General features: G+C 39.6%; 1 protein-coding gene across 5 annotated transcripts; it reads right to left on the minus strand.

The window, feature by feature from the left end:
* Nucleotides 1-1,494: 1,494 nt before the first annotated feature.
* On the minus strand, nt 1,495-20,456 carry map4k2 (mitogen-activated protein kinase kinase kinase kinase 2). 5 transcript variants are annotated; one of them, XM_027017206.3, is made up of 32 exons: nt 20,071-20,451; nt 17,866-17,923; nt 17,382-17,472; nt 16,939-17,003; nt 16,751-16,806; nt 16,440-16,487; nt 15,822-15,864; nt 15,573-15,645; nt 14,818-14,949; nt 14,619-14,681; nt 14,312-14,393; nt 13,805-13,915; nt 13,522-13,600; nt 11,814-11,872; nt 11,596-11,645; nt 11,363-11,401; nt 11,112-11,145; nt 10,857-11,013; nt 10,322-10,491; nt 9,326-9,367; nt 8,881-8,965; nt 8,672-8,751; nt 8,202-8,262; nt 7,945-8,068; nt 7,792-7,850; nt 7,547-7,650; nt 7,154-7,337; nt 6,996-7,064; nt 6,809-6,895; nt 6,604-6,674; nt 2,202-2,257; nt 1,495-2,097 (listed from the first exon to the last, which is right to left on the minus strand). In XM_027017206.3, the coding sequence occupies exons 1-32, from the start codon at nt 20,161-20,163 to the stop codon at nt 2,010-2,012; spliced, it is 2,613 nt and encodes an 870-aa protein (XP_026873007.2). In that variant the 5' UTR covers nt 20,164-20,451; the 3' UTR covers nt 1,495-2,009. The 5 variants fall into 5 exon arrangements, with proteins under 5 accessions (XP_026873007.2, XP_026873008.2, XP_026873009.2 ...); XM_027017207.3 differs by lacking the exon at nt 9,326-9,367 and having other exon boundaries at nt 20,071-20,452; XM_027017208.3 differs by lacking the exons at nt 8,202-8,262; nt 8,672-8,751 and having other exon boundaries at nt 20,071-20,454.
* Nucleotides 20,457-20,748: the final 292 nt, after the last annotated feature.

Genomic DNA, 20,748 nt, shown 5'->3' on the forward strand with positions numbered 1-20,748 from the left:
CTAACAATAATAATGAGAAGACTGGTATTCATTACTTTTCTTGAATACATTCCATTTACATATACATATAAGCACTCAAACGAACATTTAGTACAATAGATGTTAGAAGTATAGAAGTATCTCAGTATAAAATTTTACATTTGAAGTATACAATTTAAATTAAATGAGCATTACAGCAATCACAAACTAGCTATTTATTTATTCCATCTGTGTAATATATTGATGAGACCAATGGGAAGAAACAGGAATAAATACTGAGAAATGCTAGAAACTCTTCTAAATAATGTGTTGTAATATCACACATATGACCCTGTTTCTCGATAGTTCAGATGGAAACCGATAGGCAGAGAACTCCCATGCAGCTTCACATTTAATTTGAGAGCCATTTACAAGGAAATAATTGTTTTTGATTTATTTTAAAGGGCACAGATATACTATAAAAAATTCACTTTTTCAGTGCTTGTGCGCTTGCATTTGGGTATCTTGAGTGCTTACCACCTCACAAACATGTTCTTGTGAGTTGTCTGTGTCAGAATACTTGGAACAAAACAAGCTGTTCCGATTTGGCTTGCTTATACTCACTCAGGGAGTCATTAGAATTATACAGCCCCATTCTGAATATCTCCACCCTTTTTTCCTTGCAAGCTCCTAGCATTATGTCAAAGTTAGGAGCCAAGTATGCAACCCACTGTGTTGTTGGCTACAAAAGACCTTAAGAACAAACTCTGATTCTGACTCCCATCCATATATAGATGGTTGCACTGCTATGTTTTCTCTGGCAGCCATGTTTCTACCAGGGCTTCATGAAGCTCTGCTGTTATTGGCACACACTGTGGAAGAAGAGGGGGTAGGCTGAGCAGTGGCCTATTCAACAGGAATTCAAACTGGCCGTTCGGAACGGGGCAGTTTAGACAGGGCGAGAAGGTTGCTATGGTGCTTCTTCCTTGTGGGATTTTTACCATAACATGTCACAGACTTTCATTAAGACCCCAGGGAACTGTGTTAACTTGTGTCAAGAGGGTACACTATGTCAATATTAATATGTAACCTTTTATAATCTGTAAAGATAAAGCAAAATCCACACAGATGTTGACTAGGTGTTTATAACAAAGTGTAGATGAAGTCATGAAATTCACCTCATCAGAGCAGTTTTACAGTGAAACTGAATAATAGAACTCTGAACAGCTGAATGAACAATAATATCCCCAGAAGACTCTTGTATTGTCTGGAACTCTAATAATCTGTTTATGCAGATCCTGTGTCGAGGAAATCTTACTACTATGGGAGCTAAATTCCGATTAACAACAGAAGGTGCCAACAAAATCATAATGCTTATTTATTTTTGCATTTTTGAGTCTTTATTGGAGAGAATAATGCCCCCTAGCTCATTTTTTCCATCAACGTCTAATGCCAAGTGTTTCCTGTAATAATCAACTTCTCATACTACTGTAAAGGAATCTTTACTGTAAAAACAAATTCAGTAAGTAATTCCAATAAGTGTGTTGAAGCCTTTATTTAACAGTGATGAGATACTCTGTGGTACAGGAATTCTTATGTTCTTTAATTCTGCTTTAAAAATAAATAAATAAATGGGCAGGGCCTTTCACACTTGAAATTTAGTCCGTAAAAAAGCAATATTTTAGACACGTCAATGTGTCTATATATATATATATATATATATATATATATATATATATATATATATATATATATATATATATATATATATATCCATATATAGCCAATATTTGCAAACAGAAGTGGGTCAATACCCTTTTAACGTGTACCAGAAAATCCATTTGTGTCATGTCCATTGCTCTCACAGGATTTAATTTAGAGTCACAGGTCAGATGGAAGTAGGGCCATATTATTCATCACTTCCTAACAGATGTCATGTCCTCAGAAGTTGCTGAACTATATGTTTTCTTTGTTTGAAAGAGGGACAGTTGGTGTTTGTACTGTCATCTTTCTCAGAATCCTTCAGACTGTTTGTCTGTCTCTCTCGTGTGTCAGTAGCTGCTCTCGTGTCCAGTTAGAATGTATAAATTGCTAGTAGCTGAAGGGTTGTCTGTTGGGATGCTCTGCAGAATAATGTCTCTGCAAAATATTTCAATATGATCCATGTCAGTCAGTTTAATTGTTACATTATATGATTTAAAATAGAAAGAAGAACGAGGGATAAAGGATTTTAGTTACATTACCTGTTTTTGCCTAAAACTCGAAAAACTCGAGTTTCATCTGTTATTTCTTGTGTTACCTGTAAAACAGAATTATGGTTTCATAGTCAGTACCTATATATCCAATATGTCATTTAAACAGCCACTGTAGGTCTTTAAAACCTCTAACAAGAAATATCCTAAAACTACTCTAAAAATGTGCATGATAATGATATATGTTAGGGATAACAACTTTAAACTAAGGGTGTAGTACAGTTACTGTCAATAATCTTTTTTCATAAAAAACACTACACTACACCATGGAAAATGTGTGACATGATATTTGATTCCTATTCATTAAGTTACCATGGCATTAACTAATGCACTGGTGTCAACTTTCGTCTGTGGTAAATTCAGCTGTTCCCAAGGTGAAAACCAGTCAAAGCCAGCATGTAAATGAATCCATACATATTAAAGACCTACACCAAGAGACAGTTGACTGACTAACACCAGTTATGAGACAAGCTCTTCTAAATCATGGCAGAGTAGCAAAACTGTATATCTCCTCAGTCTATATTTGTTTATAATTTCTTGCTCTATAATACCTAAATTTGGTGTTGTAACCCAAATGCTTGTGGCATTCTGAGATTTACATTTACATTTATGGCATTAGGCAGATGCTCTTATCCAGAACGACTTACAAAAGTGCTTTGAGATTTACTCATAGAATGAGATCCTGCTCTAACAAGTTCCCTTCTGCTACCGCAGTTGCAAAGTTTGCCATCATCCTGATGCCAAACAGGCCAAAATATGCTTTTTAAATAAAATAGCTAAATGGGTGCATGTGCAGATTTTTGTTAATGATTTGCATATGTGACCAAACAGAAAAGATCATACAATCCGCCTTTGCTTCTTACCAGGAAATTTACCGCCTGACTGGTTCAGTGATGTTTTTGCAGAGCAGTGTTCCATTATGAAAGTCATATGTAAATGAGAGTAAAATGTGGTAGCACTACATATCATGGAAATAGTAATATGTGCCAGTAATCCATTTATGAATGAGGAAACAAGTCACTGCAATGCTATTTGCTGTTAATGTCCCATTAAATCTTACGATATGTTTTATGAATTTGGCCCTAAAAGTCTAGTTCCAAAGTTTGTTCCACTCTGTAATGTGAGGGAATACATTTCAACATACTGAGAAAGATAAACCTGAAACTATATAAAATAACACAAAATATACAAGTTAAGAAAAAAGGAAAAAAAAAAACAGGAGCAGCAGTATTATATAACTCGTCCTCTTGAACCACTCTTGGAAAAAACAATCCAAGCATTTTTCAACTTAATCTCAGTATACCATATCAGCAGCATGGGATAAATTACCATTAATCATGATCATCATCCTTCCACTTTTCCTGGTGAGTGTCACAATGATAGCAGGCTGAAAAGATCAGCTTTTCCAACCTCTGTTCCAGCACATCATGTGAGACACCCAGACACTCCCAGGTCAGCTATGAAATATAACCCCTCCAGCAGGTCCTTGGTCGGCCTCTGGGCCTCCTTCCAGTGGGACATGCCTGGAACAGCTGTAGGGGAGGCTGACCAGGAGCATCCTTATAAAACTTCCCAACCACCGCAACTGGCTCCTCTCAGTCTTGAGAAGGCTTGAGTGGCTCCATGCTGAGACTTTCTTTAACTGCAGAGCCCTACAGCGCATCGTGGAGAGAGCGCCCAGCAACCCTGCGGCAAACCTCATTTCCGCCACTTCTAATCTCATTCTGTCTTTCTTTCCTGCTTCATCGTCATAAACCGATTCATAGACCGCAACACCTGTGCTGCAGTCTCAATGCCATCGCTCATGAACAAAAACTGAGATAATTAAACTCTTCCACAAAAGGCAAGTTTTCTCCTCCCACCTAAAGGGAGTATTTCATTACCTTTAGGTTAATTACCTTGGATTTAGAGGTGGTGATTTTTTGTCCCATCTGCTGTGCATGAGCATGTGTAGCACATATAGGCTTGATTTGTAAGGGTTGGCACCAGGCCGAGGCCCCCTCTGGCCACCAGAGTCAACCACACCACTAATCAGGCTTAACACCCAACAGCTGGGCTAGACCTTATATAAGCCCAGTGAGCCAGTCATTCTTTGCTGGGTCTTTGCCAAAGTTCTGAGCCAAGCTCCTAGCTGGTAACTTAAGGTATTGAGGTCTGTGAGCTCTTGTGCTACACCTCAATTCTGTGCTGTGAGGGTGTCTGTGTTTTTACACGTCCCCTCCTCTCTCCAGTTTTCCTTCTCGAGTCTGTCTCTCTCCCGAGGCTTCCCTTAGCCATTCAAGTTCCTCCCCATTTTTCGATTTTGTTTGGGAAGTTTTAGTTTTAATTTTCCCCAGTGCATCGGGGTTGCCATTTCTTCCCCTGCCGTCCTTTGTCCTTTTTCCATGTTCGGCGTGGTGTTTAGTTTTTCCTTTTGTTTTACCTGACCCAAGCTCTAACTATTCAGCACATGGGCCCACGATTTGTTTGAGGGTGGTTGCTCACCCAGTAGGCTGTTGGTATCACCCAATTTACAGGATTGGCATAATCCCATGATCTCTCCCAAAGCTGTGCCAGAGCAAAGGGCTAGATGGAAATGGCACTGTTCCTCCTGTATCCTTGGCTGGGTTCTAAAGACTACATACTATTTGTGTACTGAATGGGCCCCAAATCAGTATGCAGTATGGGACCAAAATAAATTTTTCCAGTACGGGAAAGATATCCATATGACATAATATTCCAGTACACAACCAGAGCTACCTTCATGGTGTCCTGCATCCTGTCATGCAATAGTGGTGGAAAATCTTTCCCAAGTGGGCGAAAGCTTCATGCTTTCACGTGACCTCAGAGTATACTATACAGTGTATACGACAGTGATCGGTATACAGCATACTGTATAAACACAGAGTGCAGTAAACAGTATGTCGTCTGCTATTTCGAACCTTAGGTTAGCCTTAGGTGCAACTATCAGGCAGATTCTCCTCTCCACTACTCTACTTTAAAAAAACAAACAAAAAAAAAAAACAGGGAGCACCACTGCATTTTCAGTGTTAACCACCCCATCGATCAGTCTCATCCACAATCCCCTACTGAGGGGGAATAACAATATGCCAGAACATCTTTGAGGGATTTGCTGCTCCTCCCTTAGCAACCACCTTACTTGCAGCCCTTCTGCCCAATACCTCTCAGTTGAGAGCATTACTCAGTCTGCCCTGTCATCCATCAATGTGTTCTTGGTTTGCCTCCAGACATCAACTTACCAGACATCATTTACATTTTTCGCATTTGACAGATGCTCCTATCCAGAGCAACTTACAATCTTAAGCATGTTACAAACGTAGTGTTAAGAGTCTTGCCCAAGGGTTCTTATTGGTGTAGTGTAGAGCACCTGCCCAGAAGAAAGGCAGCATTGTTACTATTATTGAGGATTTGAACATGATTTGAACATTCAGACTCATTGTCTCTTTACTCATTTGGTGGAAGTCCTATCTGAGGTGGAAGTTGAAAGTGTCTCTCACAGATTGATAGACCAAACATTCCCAGTGCACTTGGAAGGCTCTCCAAGGCTTAACAGGTCTATCCAGGCAAAATCCACTTTTGACAAATCCAGCTCAGCACCAAACTGTGATCAGTTGACAGCTCTGTCCCGCTCTTCAACCAAGTACCATAACACAAACGTACACAACTGTTAGAATTTTCCTCTCTGAGACTGACTGTAATATTGAGGCAAACCTCATGTCCACTGGGTTGAACTCCACTCAAGTGGCCCACAGCTTGGGGATGAGTATCCCCACCTCCACTTGCCTATCTCCTGTTGGAAGTCTGGAGTAGAAGAGACAGATTTCCTACCGGAGGCCCTTCTATGTGTGGACCTCTCACCAACTCAGGCTCTTTCCCTGCCACAGAAGTGACAATCCATATTCCCAGAGTCAGTTTCTATTGACAAGGTCTATTCCAACTGAAACTATCTAACTTATGCTTCTCACCTGAATGGCATTGTACCTGACCCTTACGCTTCACCTGTAGGCAACGAACCCAAACGATGGCTATACATTCCCTTTTCAGACTGAGCATGTCTGGGATTTCTGGGAAGCCTGGCCACCAGCCACCTGCCTGCAGACACCTTCCTGAAGCCTAGCACTAGGAGCGTGTACTAGTGTCCCTAATATTGGCAGAACACTCTTTATTTGCTGATGCTACTTGCGTGATAATGACAGATTACCACAAGTGATCATTTCAACGGTTTTTCCTCTTCTTAGAAAAGAACAGAAAAACCTGTTGACTCCACTCACCTGCAAAATGGACGCTGTATGATACAGATGCAGTAGATTGAGATTAGACTGAAAAATGCTGGAGTATTCTTTGAAGCAACTTTTTAGAAAAAAAAAGTGAGGAACATAGAAAACTGAAATACCTCACACTTATCCAGGCTACATCCTTTAAGACCATGTTTCCAGAAAGCTAGAACACTGTCCTCTAAACAAACTGTGAAGAAAGAATAAAATAAACATTAAAGCCTGCTCCATCAAATAATGTTCAGTGTGTTCTTTAAACAGCATGAACTGATTTTTTTTTTTTTTACTGTGATGCTCTGAGTATTTTAAAGTTGGATTTCTTACCTAAAGTCTCAATAGGGAAGTCAAAGTCAAGTTCTGCAGCTAAGTCCTTGCTAGGTACACCCTGCAGATCAACGATCTTCACTGTCTCTATGATAACAGACATAACAGTGAAGATTCTCTTCAGTCAGAAAGTGATGCAATATATTTTATGGGTACTTGAAGTATTTGGCATGTTTAGTGTACTCACTTTCTAGCGCAATGAGAACTGTATCTCTGTCCAGCTGTGTTACCTGCACTGCCCTTAAACATGTATTGTCTGTACACACATGTAACTCATCAGTTAAAGTAATCATTAGTCAATATTGAACGCATGAATGTGTGGTGACAACCATTATTTGCAGCTACCTAGGATGGAATTGGCAGAGCCATCCAGCTGAATGATGTCAAACTTCAGATGTCGCTCCGTCCGAGGTTGATCAGTTTTCGGCATGCATTCCCTCACCCCTACACATAACTGAGGAAGCTCGTCTGTGACTAAAACTAGGAGCTCAAAGATGACCAGGGGTTCAGGCAGGCACACAGCTATGTGCTGTGAGAGGTTGGAGCAAACAAACAAGATAGAAGATTGTGAGCAGAAACAATGGGTTTCTTTCAGTAGTCAGTTATTTCAGCATTTTCAGTCTTCACTGAGTACTTGCTGGTTTGCAAGCATCTTGCTGCGTGTCTGGTGAACCATGAGTCAAGCTCTAATGAAGCACTGGCAACAAACATTATGTCTTGTGTGCACCTTCTTCTTACCTTAAGATGCATGAATTTCTGCAGGGGTTCGTACCACAGGAGCAGGACCAATCCAGACGGCACGGCCGCACACAGGAACGTGCTGTCAGTGTATGGATTGCGAACTGGGGTAGTGTGGATGGGTCACGGGCAAATGCGTGGTTAGTAAGTCATACTCAATTCGCGTTACCATCAGTAAAAGAGATGCACTATATCCACGTGGACCCCCAAGAGTACAGGTGGCTGAACAAAAAGATTGTCCTCACCAACACTGCACTTCCGACATCCTTTAATGTCTGGGATCTTCAGCGACATGGCAAACCTCCTGTAAACATACAGAGGGATGTCTGTCACAACACTTGGGAATGCTTGGATTCAATGTATCGGAAGCACTTTTGGCAAAGAGACTCCATGCAGACCTGTGGATGATCTTTTCGGTCAAGCGGCTGGAACTCAAGGAAAGGTGGCCTGGTTTTCTCTGGCAGTGCTCACGTTGCTCAAACAGAGCTGTCAGATTATGGGAGTAAAGCTGAGATGACTTACCTATAAAAAAAGAGTAGCAAATGGGAATAATGAGTGCTTTACGCTGTAGTGCACAGCCTATATTGCCCATTTGGTAATGCCATTGAGAAAGATTCAATGAATTGGGAGACAATAAGAATATAATCCAACACACCAGAGACAGACATTAGGACATTGTTCATGACGTACAGCCAGTTACATCTCTGTGGAAGCAACTACAAAGAGAGGCAAGATTTGTTATAAAAATTATTAATTTATTCCCATATCACAGTAAGACACTTTATATTAAATTCAAATAAAAAGATTTATACCTGCCTATATGTCAACATATAGGCAAAAATAATAATGGACAAGACCTCTGTACCTCTGATGTGAGTATTTACTACTGTCTAATGCTACTGTCTAATGTTTACTCTCTACTCTGTTTAAATTGCAAAACCATCTACAAACTCACTGCTGACACCTTACAATTACAGATATTTTACCACAACTGTACAATAGTTCGTTTTAACTAGTTAAACTTCCTTTAATGAAGTTGCAAACTCCAGTTTTGTTATACATGTGTAATGACAAAGATATTCTATTCTCTTCTATTCTAATCTAATAGTAACAACATGTGAGAACCTTTTCCAGTGTATCCTCATGGAGCTCATTCAAATTGAGGGTGTAGACTCCCTCCTCTGACCCAAGAATCAGGTACTGATCTAGCACACAATATGAGAACATTCACACAATACTAAACCACACACTTCCATACATCTGCTTATGTATGGAAGTCTATCACAAAAACGCTACAAATAACCATGGTTACTATTCAAAGACAATGGGCTCACCTCTGCTCTTTGGAAATACCCATGTCACAGCGCAGTGTACTTTGAGTGGGCAGCCATTGAAGACTTTGGAGAAACAGGCCCCCATCTGAACCAGGACACACACACATGGAGACTGCTTTTAATGTACTTTTATATGTGAGAGTATTGAATTAGAAAACAATACAGAGTAGTCAGTCTATTATGTCATTGTCCCATGAACGAATGGTCAAACACTTATGACTGAGTATCACCCTTCTTGGACCTACAATGTTTAAAATTGATTTACAGTGTATTAATGATTAGGAAAAAATGAGTAAGAAAAATCTTGTCTTGTTTATCACATTTAAACTCACATGTGTTAATACACACAATGTATTAACGTAATCTCCAGTGCACATTACTACTTGGGATGTAGACTGGGGATGGAGTTCAGTGAGGTTTATGCGTTAGATGGGAAGACACTTACATGGACTTGTGGGGTGGGAGGAAGTCCATGACAATCAGCTCTCTACAGATTAAAGGTTAAAAACACAACAAGACAATTTATGTGCAACTTCTGGTAGTCTGTGACACTTGTCAGTAACTCTTTTAGAAATTGAGAAAGAAGAAAATTGTCTCAGCTCTTGTGTTAAATGGCTGTTGCATCAGTCAGCATTCTTATCAATAATTAGGCTTCACAGGACTTCATTTTGTATAAACGAGCACATTAGAAAAGGCACTGGAGCATTACATGCCCTTGGGTTCTATGTGATTCTTTCAGTCCAAAAAGGGGAAATACTGCTATCCTTTTGTTTCTAAACTGAAAAGTAAAGCAACAAAATCCTTTGTAAATACTGAAGTAACAAAATTAACTAAAAGAAAGAAGTTCTCCATAATTTCAATGGATTGAATGAGTTTTATGGTCATAGAAAGGATGTGAGTTGTGTCAGAGAGTATATAAGATTTGGAGCTAAATACATTTATAAGGAATTATGAGTAATCTAGCTTTTGCTGTTTATCTAATTGTTACACACATCACATGATGTATCAGTTAGCATACACAGTACAATCCATAAGTATTTGGATAGTGATACAATTTTTTAAATGACCGTGTTTAAATTATGTAGGTAATCACTGAGTGGTTTTACATTTGCATGCACACTGTCAGACTAACATGGTAGTAAAGATATCGATTCAACACTAGAATTCTAATAAAACATGAGGGATGAGTTTTCAGACACAGTCATGGTCAGTGGAGCTTACCTCTAGGTACCATATGGTCTGACAATCATCAGTAATTATTTTATATTTCTTATTCTAATTTTGCAACACAACAAATGGAAATTTAATCACCATCCAAATATATACTGCACTGCACAAGTAGTGAGGGTGGAATCCCTCTTTAAAAGAGCTTTGTGGTTCAGTGTGGGAGATGTTTTTACAAACATGTTAGAAGCCCAAAGACAAACACTGTGTGTCTGACCGATTCCTCTGTTTTTCTCCTCATGGTGCTCCACTCTGGAGAGAGGGCTTTGTCCTTGTTAGCAGTCTTGATAATGGGAGTATATGCCTCTTGTCTGTCGCCCCCTTCAGGTACACATGGGTCACAGCACCAGTGCCGCACATCCTGACTGGCTGAGCACCTTAACAGCACTGCAGAATGACAATTGACACTTTTTTACTTTTTGTGCATTTGGCAGACGAGCTTATCCAGAGCGATTTACAAATTTCACTCACATTACAGAGGCAGGTGTGTGTAGCGTTAGGAGTCTTGCCAAAGGACTCTTATTGGTACAACATAGAGCACTTGCCCCAATGGAAGAATTTTTCCAAGCACATTCCACACACCTGCAATGCTAAACTTTAACCTGCCTTTGTACGCTAATGTAACCCAGCATTTTATTCAGGAAAGACACATGATCAGACAAAAAAACATTCTACTAAAAAAAAATTACGAATTACAAGTATCTAATTTCATGTGTTGCTGGGTGATGGCGGGATGATGCGTGTTGAGGCACCTGAGCTGGGTCGCAGTGTGGCATCTGGCTGCAGTGTGGCACTGGGTCTCAAGGTCAGCTCTCCGTCTTTCTGAGTCCCGCTGAAAGCCACGAGAGGAAGTGACGCCGTGGAGGATGCTGGTGGGGCACCGAACATTCCACTCTTCCTCCTGTCCCTCTACGACACCAAAACCCCCTTGTATCAGCACAGGTATTAGACATGATGATCACATTCTGCTAGTGTCTTTCATGTGGATGTTTTCTCTCGGCCCTCACCTCAAAGGACGACAGTCTTTCTACTGTCAAGCTCCTGAAATGGGTGGGAAGATAAGTGGCTTGACATCAGACACAGCAAGAGTGAAACCATTCAATAAAACAGAATCCAGTGCTATCCGGTTATCCATACCAGCTTGTACAGAATAATGTTAGGGATAGTAAAAAGAAGCACAATAGTAGTGAAACATTTAATTCACACAGCTGATTTATCTTTTAAATCCAGAAGATGGCACAGTTCAGCTGCTTCCTACCTCTGCTGCAGCTCGACTTCCACACACTCCAAAAGACTCCTACAACAACCAGGGGACATGACAGTTATGATCAACAAGTGAATGCATTTTGCATATTTAATGCTCTGGTGGAGCTTCGGCACTTAGGACAAGGTTTGTGATGTCAGATGATGCAAGGCTAGCATTTAACAGTCAGTTTTGTTCATCTGCATAAATTGAATACTTTATTAAATATGATTACAAAGCATTCTTACGGAGACTCGGCTTCCTCCCCTGAAATACTCCAGTCGTCACAGGAAATGTACTGCAATAATAATCACAGTCATTCTCATCGTCAAAGTGAAGGAAAACGAATTAAAGGAAGAATATCGTCACCTTCCCTATCCCACCCATATAATTTCTCTTCGGTTCCCCAGTAAGTAGTGTTGTCCACATACTGTCATAGGTGTGAAGCCCATTAGTTGTAACTCACCAGATCTGGATAGGGGTCTGTCTCTTTCCTCCGCAAGGGGGCAAACATTACCTGGTCAACTGGACACAGAAGAACAACACAGAATATGAGTTATTCACATGACCATGTGTTGGAAGTGTGTGTGTGTGTGAGTGAGAGTGAGTGTGTTTTTGGGGGGGAGGGTCAATTCATATGTTTCTATTTTTTACCATTTTGATGTGTGAATGTATCATTTCTATCTCTACTGTAGAGGGATCTCACTCTATATCTGGCTAGCCTGCCTGACTCTGGGAACATCGTTAATGATAAGACATCCAACAATAGTGCCTCAGTTATGTACTCAACCCCCCCCCCCCCCCCCCCCCCCCCCCCCCCAACACACACACGCACACACACACGCGCGCTGTTCAGCCTTGGAACTGGTCAGTGGTCCCATTTCCCCATGACTCTCTGCAGTTGTGGTTGTGTGTAGGCCGATATGTTAGGGTGGGGCTACGTCATGCAGCATATGACATACCATAGACGTGTGTAATACAGTGCCAGCTCTATAGGGTCCATGCCTGGTGACATCACCAGTGCATGGCTCAATGGTACCCTTGTCATGAAAACATTCCCTTTAGATCCACATTCATACATCAAACTCACTCTCTCCATACATCAAACTAACTCTACTTGTGTGTGTGTGTGTGTGTGTGTGTGTGTGTGTGTGTGTATTAGTGCATACAGATGTTGCCAAATTACACATAAACAATACATTTATCTAGGTAACCATTTTATGCTAATTCATTTTGTACTGATTCAGACTATACTGGCTACTATTCTCAGCATAGGGTCAACTTGAGTGGTCTTTAAAGACCTGTTGGCCTACTGAGCTAAATGGGCTTGACACTTAGCTCTGAACATAGCAATCCCTGCATTAATTGCTACTTAACAATGTGCCATCAAGAGAAGGTGCATTTTTAACATTTGTATAAAATTGGGGAGAACACCACAGCAGGTGTTTATGCTATAATTAATTAATTTATTTTTATTCTACATATATATGATAAAGGGTAGTAGCATGTGATCAAGTATTGGTAATATCAGGATCAAAAAAAGGCCACTGAAAGGTTAAATATTATATATTAATCAGCTAGCTTCAAATACCAGTTATACCTACTCAATGGCCAAAGTCAGGTCACTTATAAACAGGGGAAACATACGCTGGCACACTCAACATGGGGTACAACACTCACAGTTAGGAAACTCAAAAGTGGTGCACTAAATGTGTAGATTACAACTTCCAATTCACTGTAAAAGGCATAGTGGACTAGATACAGCTGTAGAAAACACATTACTTAAAAACCACCCCCTGAATGCACATATGAAAAATATGTGTGTGTCCAACTGAAAATGTATGTATAAGTAAATGTAGATAAACTACAAAATACTGGGAATAATATGGTACTGAGACTACATATGCAAATTGTAGAAACATATTTGCATTTTAAAGCATGAAACAATGTTCAATTTTCTTTTTTTTTTGAAGGAATAAATCTTAAACTTGCTTGGAATACACTAAATGTGCTAGACAATGGAGTGATTATTGTATGTGCTTTACAGAGAAGCATGATGATCTATCAGGCATGCTGGTCCATGTGTGGGTGTGCATGCCTGTGTTTGTTATGTGAATATGTGTTACGTGTCCATTTCAACTGCAAATGTACTGAACAGAATTCCTCATACTCACACTGTTCCTCAGACAGACTTCTCTCCACAGTAGAACACTTTCCCTTTGACCGAATCTTATCTGGGGTGACATCAAGGGCCTGTGGTTACGCGCGCACACACACACACACACACACACACACACACACACACACACACACACACACACACACACAGAGTTATCTGTCCAAGAGTTCTTGCTTAGACAAGTACAGAAACACAACTAGCATTCCTCTTTTGCATATTGCTATTTGTGTGGTGTTGGTTTTTTACATTGAATTTGAGGCATAAAAGTCCTGACTCACATCCTGGTCACTGTCCTCAATGCTAGGTGCTTGATGGAGATCTGGGTTGTTGGCCATGTCCAGAAGCTCAATGACAAGATTTCTGGTCAGTAACTGTGTGACAAAAGGATGCTACAGAGAAGAGAAACAAAAAATTGGTCTCACAAGATGGACGAAAGACGTTCACAAAGACATGCAGCCAATCCAGATTTGTTATATATTTACTTTTTAAACCTGCAGGACATCTTGTACATCACCACTTACTGAAATTAGGGTTTGACAGGCATAATCAGGCATAATTAGTTGACACAAAAGCAACTGTTTGATTTTATGTAATATTTATAGATGTATAACTACACTATTCAATACATATATATTTCACCAATACACCCATTTTACATAAACTTTTATATTATTTTCATATTTACATTTTCAAGTAACAACTTTGTATTTTATGTAATAAAATGCTTTAATTAGAAACTGTAATAGATGTGTCAAAGTTAATAGATAATAGGAATCTTGTATTACCTGTAGAAGAGTTTCTGCTGTGGGCCTCTTTCGTGGACTCTTAGTCAAACACATTTTCACAAAGCTATGAAAGCTGGCTGACCTACAAAAAGGGAAATGGGGCAATACACACAAACCTATATAATGCTGGGTAAGATTAAACATACTTTTTATCAACTTATACAATATTACAAAGCAGACGCAATAAGTAATTTGTACAAAACATACAAGCTGTAAACAAATAATTCAAAATTATAATAACAATAATTATTTTTATTATTATATTTATTTTTTTATTAGGCTTAAGATATGTCACCCATGATCTTACCATTTTGTCTTATCTTTCAGTTTAGGGGGCTGAAAACTGCTCTTGGACATCAGCATCAGAGCCCTACAACACACCATTAATGATGCTATCAACACTTATACATGCAATAATAATACTTTTATATAGCACATAATGGATGCTGCACACGCACATATTGACATAACTGTACAAGTTTTTTATGGGCCTGAATCAATCGTACTTCATGGGATGCAGGTCGAACATGGGCGGCTGGAGCTCTGCCAGCTCGATGGCGGTGATGCCCACAGCCCAAATGTCACACAGGTGGTTATAGCCTCCCTTCTTCTCCACAGCTGCCACCTCGGGGGCCATCCTCAGATGCACATGAATACACCATTCACACACGTGGGCACAAACATGGTGAACTGGCACCTCCACATTACAGTGTCTGCCATTTGTCATTGTCAGAAGGTCTTTGTGAATAAAATGGCACGAGCCGTCATTTTAAAAGGTTGATTCATGCACATAAAAAAAAAAGTCACTCAATTTTAGCTGGAAATGACATTTATGGAAAACTGTAACATACACTCACTATCTATTTCTTTTTTAGAAACACCTCATAGCTGTGTGACTGGAGACTACAGCCTGTGCTGCTCAGTTGGTGCCAGAAATCCAACATCTGTGATTACCGAAGTTGTCAGAAGTGGTGTGCTAAAAAAAAAAAGCTTACCAGTGCTGAACCGGGTAGAGAGAAGCTGACAAAATTGCATGGCGAAAAACAGGCTATAATCTGCATGTGCACCTACACGATTAGATCTGTGTAATAATGTGGGTTGTATATGTAGATGCGAGGTTTTTCCTGACACTTTGTCATGATTGTAGATCTAGCATGAAGTAAACCAAGCTAACCAAATCTAGAAGAGATGCACATTACAGCGAGATAAATCGGAAAGGTCTGGACGGAGGACAGCCTTGGTCACCGCGCATGCAGCTCACCAGTAGGGAGTGCCAATAAAGGACTTCCTCTTGGCAACGGAGGCACTGATTTCTGCCACCACTCCAAAATCAGCTGCAGAGACAGAGTGAGAGAGCACGAGAGCGGTGAGGGTTACAGACAGGTCATACGCAGGAAGGAGCTTTATGAGTGTCTTTGCAAGCCCATGCAGCAGATGCAGTTTGTACAGTGTGGGCTGTGGAGGTGGTGTGTGTGCCAAGTTGCAGTAAGTCCAACAAAATTTCACTGACCCAGTTTCACATCTCCCCGTTCAGTGAGAAGGATGTTGGCCCCCTGCATTTAAAAAAAAAAAGTTATTTTATCTGTGTGCAACAAAAGCACTATGTTTTACAGCTCAAAATGTTTTACAGCTCAAAAGTTATTTTAGATGCAACATAAATTCAAGAAAAAGTTTATGAGGTCAGAGTTTGCTGTATATTACATAAAGATTATAAGTCTGATTTCTGAACAAAAGAAAATATTTTAAAATATTTTATTGTGCTGTAACACAACATGTGAAAACTTTTGTAGATTGTGTTTAATTGACATTACAATAGTTTATAACAATCTCATTTCAGAATTTTGATGAATAAGCCAGTAGTGACAAACAAGAATAATCCACTAAATATTTACAAAGTAATTCCCTAAATATTTATAAAGTTGTCACTGCCTTATTAAAGTCTGCACCAAAGTAAAAGCCTTTAGTTACATATTCACTTAAAACATTATTGTAAAGTTCTAATATTCCTAATATTATGCAGATGGCTAATGAGGTATTTTTGCAAAGGTGAACATTTTTACAGTTTAAAAAACATGGTATAAAATTGGACATTTGGTCACTGATTAAAAAACAACAGTTGCATCATTACCTTAATATCTCTGTGGATTTTGCCAGTGTTGTGGAGATGATATAAACCCTGTTTAAGTGAGAGAGAAAGCAGAGATCTCCAGTCAAAGCATCCTGTGAGCAGAAAGAATCCAGTAACTACAGGCACTGGAAAAACTAATAACAAGATAAATAAGTGTCAGCTACCACTAGCACAGGAAGTTACACAAACTGAAATGTGTAGTCCAGAATATATCAAAGGGGGATAATGCAAAGTGATATATCCGTCACTGACAAACTGTTACTCTTTCTTACACAGCTACCTGCAATAGGTCACTAAATGAATGGTCTCACCTGCAGAGTTTCCCTGCAGATATAGGCAATCTGTTTTTCCTTTAGAGGCCCCGTCACTATGTAGGAGATGAAACAGTTCATGATGAAATTATTTATGAGATTAAGTTATGATTGAAAATGGATGTTCAAGGCATTTTAATTTCCTACTGTGATTGAACCATTAGCCAGTCCTCACAGACGAGGCATACCATGGTAGATGTCCTGTAGTGAACCTCCTCCACAGTACTCCATACAGATCCAGAGCTTCGTGCTTCTGATGAACAAACAGATGGCAACTCTTTTGCAAGAACCAAACTTCTCCCCTCAGACACACACGAGAGCAGAGGTAAACATTCACTCGGATCATTTTAGAATTAGTACTCAGGTCAATGTGATGTTCATAAAACATTCACTCGGATCATTTTAAAATTAGTACTCAGGTCACTGTGATGTTCATAAAATGTATTCTGGAGTCATCTGAAGCCACTTGCTGGTTAGGTAACTATGTGGAGTGTACAAGTGCAAGGAATAAATATACTAACGCCCGCAATGCCTGTGAAATGTTTTCCTTGTTGGAATGTATCTTTCTTTGCCCAGATGTTTGCTGGGAAACTGCTTGAACTCCACAAGCAGCAGGCCATCATAAATCTACCTGTGGTAGCTGCCATAATAGGCCACAATGTTCTTGTGCTTGCACTCCTTCATAGTGGTGATCTCCTGCTGGAGGGAAGTGATGTCATCTCCTAAAATGGATAGAAAGTGTGATGTTACAGTACCTGTCATTTTAAAGATACAACTCCTTACTTAACTACTTATTATGACATAGCAAATCTAATGCTGTAAAACTAATATGGGCCACTTTCACAAGGCTGGTCTTTGTGACAATGACAAATCACCGTTGGAAATAATCTTCAGTCTAGGATTAGTCGTAATCTGGAACTGGTCCTGGACGTCTCAAATAATCTAAAGTGATGCAGCCTGATCTGTGCATCAATGTTTCTGCATGTATTACAGCATCTTGTACAGTTAAAAACAGGTTTACCTTGATAATTCCTGTCTGATATTACACAACTAAGCAACATTAAACATTCATGTGTCAGATTACAGAATTAAGAAAAACCTGTGTGTACACCTACCAGGATCCAGTTTAACAATTTTAATAGCAGCCATCTCTGAAGTCTGGATATTTCTTGCCTAGAAGAAAAGAAAACTCAGAATTAAAATGATCAGGTTATAATACAAGAAAAGAGAATGCCATGCATTCTGTGTACATCCGAGATATGATGCATCATGATCTTCACTAAGTTTTGGAGGGGTGTGAGAGATTCTACAGCATGAAGACGGACAGGGGTGAAGTGTTGGAGAAGGGGAACAGAGTCAACTTTCTAGACAGCTGCAGTGTGCTTCCATGTAACCCTGTGTGAATATCGGTGTGGAGAAACTGTATGTCCCACCTTCCATGGCCAGTGTAGTTTCATACTGATATGATTACTAGAGTCCTCCTGTTTAATTGAGTAACTAAGTCAAACCTATGTTGCATCCATATTATGTATTACATATGGCCTGCTTAGGGGTAGACTGACAGTACTCATTTTTAATTAGTGCTATACTGATATATATACACAAGATTTCTGTCAAAAAAATTTAAGAAGTCCAATTAATTTTATTTGGTCTGTTTAATGTTCAATTGATCTTCTGATTTTCTAAAATTCTCTTTGTCTTTTGTTTCCTGTTACCTTTCTTACAGTTCATTTTGTAGTGCTGGCATTTAAAAGCATCACATGCCACTCCAGACTAGTACTGAGCAGTAATCATCTGGTATTTGTGGCAATGTCAGTCACTGATTAATGATTAATGTACACCACCCCATCATTGTTGGAAGAGCCAAAGAGGAGGACTGTTCTAGCAGTGATGCAAACTAACCCAACAAGTAGCTGCAAGTATTTCTTGTGTAGGTGAAACAAACAATAGCCTCCGTGTTTTGTTTCTGGCACTGATAAACAGAAAATCACTCGTTCCAAGACAAAAGCTGGAACTTAGTGGAGCTGCCTTCCTGTTTTTTCCTGGCATGCCAGTGGATTTCCTGCTAGGACAGAGGTGATGGCGTAGTGGCTCTCAGTGGTTTTCACAGCGCAACCCAAAATAACGTTGCTGTGGTCTCAGGACAATGGCCTAGACAGGAAATTAGTCCCACTGTGACAAGCACCACACACATTTTTCTTACTTTCTTCCTATGTCCAAACTAGACCTGGGACACTCGTAGAGGGATGCCTCTGTATTACTCTGTACTACTGTTTTGAAAAGGGGGATTTACAGTTATTAGCAGATTTTTGACTGAAAGTAGAGACAGCTAGAAGAGTGCACAAAGCCTGCTTTGTCTATTGTAGGAAATAACAAAGGCCTGTTGGCTCACCCACTGAGTTATGATAGAGCCAGCTGTGCATAGCTGTGACAGTGTGGGCCCATGCAATGACACAAGAAAATTCAGAATTGTCTGAACAATTGTCTGTGCCATTGCAGTGAAGATAAACTACTCCTGGAATGTCAATGCCACACCTGCACACATGTCATTAAGTGTTGTGCAGGTGTGGCATTGACATTCCATGAGCATTGGCATTCCATTTGTTTGGGCAGTGTATGAGGTTCATAAGTGTTTTGTGCATTCAGGGATTAATCCAAATACAACACTTTCTCATACATTTATCCTTTACTTAACAAATGGTTTACAAAACTTACCAGTACGTCTGTGGATACTGGTAAAAGTTGGGAATGATTGTAAATCTAAAAACCCTGATCCAGTGAAAAAGGGATGCCGATTGCTAGTACCTACAAAATATATTTATTTCAAACCTGGAATAAAACATCGATCCTTAAAATTACACACTTACACACACACACACACACACACACATTTGTGTGAATTATCAAAAAAAAAAAAAGTCTCTGCCGACAGTCACACCATTAGCGTAGGCTATTAGAGGTCTGAAAAAAAACTGCGTGGTGACTGAAATGACTAATAAGAATTTTTTTTTTTTTTAAAGGCTTTACTTATATAAAAGAGATTACTTTTCAAAGGCAAATCAAAGCAAATTCTTATGTTATCTTACCAAGGAAATATGGAACTTAGTGAAAATACATTGCTTGAAAAGTTGATCAAAGCGGAGTAATGATTTGACAAGTAAACCACAAAGCATCTATAAATTGCTTTACGTGCAAAGCAAATAATTTAGTCGTCATGTCAGCCTGCGTTAGTGTTTGGAGCTTCTTGCCGAGCAATTTCCATCCCATGTTTGGGCAGGTAACAGGTCAACGGCACCTTTGATTCCGTTCACCCATCTCACCTTAAAAACATCACCATACGTGCCGCTTCCGACTCTGTGAATTATCTCGTAGTCATCCAAAGGGTTCAAAAACGAAACTCCGATAGTATTCATCTTGGAGAAGTTATTTTAACAGCTTGTCAGTGAACGGTCATTTCAGAGGTTACTTCAGTAGTTCACAGAATTGCATCCATGATCGAAGTGCTTAAGGGTTGATCCGAAAAAAAGCGCAGCAAAGACCGATACTAACATGCAGACATTTCTCAATCAGATTAAGCGAAATTCTCGCAATAATACTGCCCCTCTTTATGCCACATACCCTCTCAGAGCATAACTGAGATGGGCTGAAATAGTAGCACGATATTTATCCATTTGCGCATGGGCAAGGACTACACGAGGTGGGACATCTTTCACCGCCAACAATGGAGATTCAAGGGTGCTTGATAATACGAAAAGTACCACCTAATTAGAAACAATATAGCTCGCCCTGTCCAATGTTTTCCGTCTCTCTGTACACATAAATGTTTCTAATAAAATTTATGTTTCTAGTGAAGTGGATAGTAAGTGTATTTTACATTTTTAGATGTTTTAAAGAGACTTTTATTATTTAAAAATAGTTCAACCGTGATCAAGTTCTGAAGCGCTTTCATGAAAACATACTCACCTACAAAGTGAAATCTTACACTAACATGGCAACAA

The sequence above is a fragment of the Electrophorus electricus genome, chromosome 13 (genome assembly GCF_041902795.1).
Source record: "Electrophorus electricus isolate QZ-2024a chromosome 13, ASM4190279v1, whole genome shotgun sequence".
Lineage (NCBI taxonomy): Eukaryota > Metazoa > Chordata > Actinopteri > Gymnotiformes > Gymnotidae > Electrophorus > Electrophorus electricus.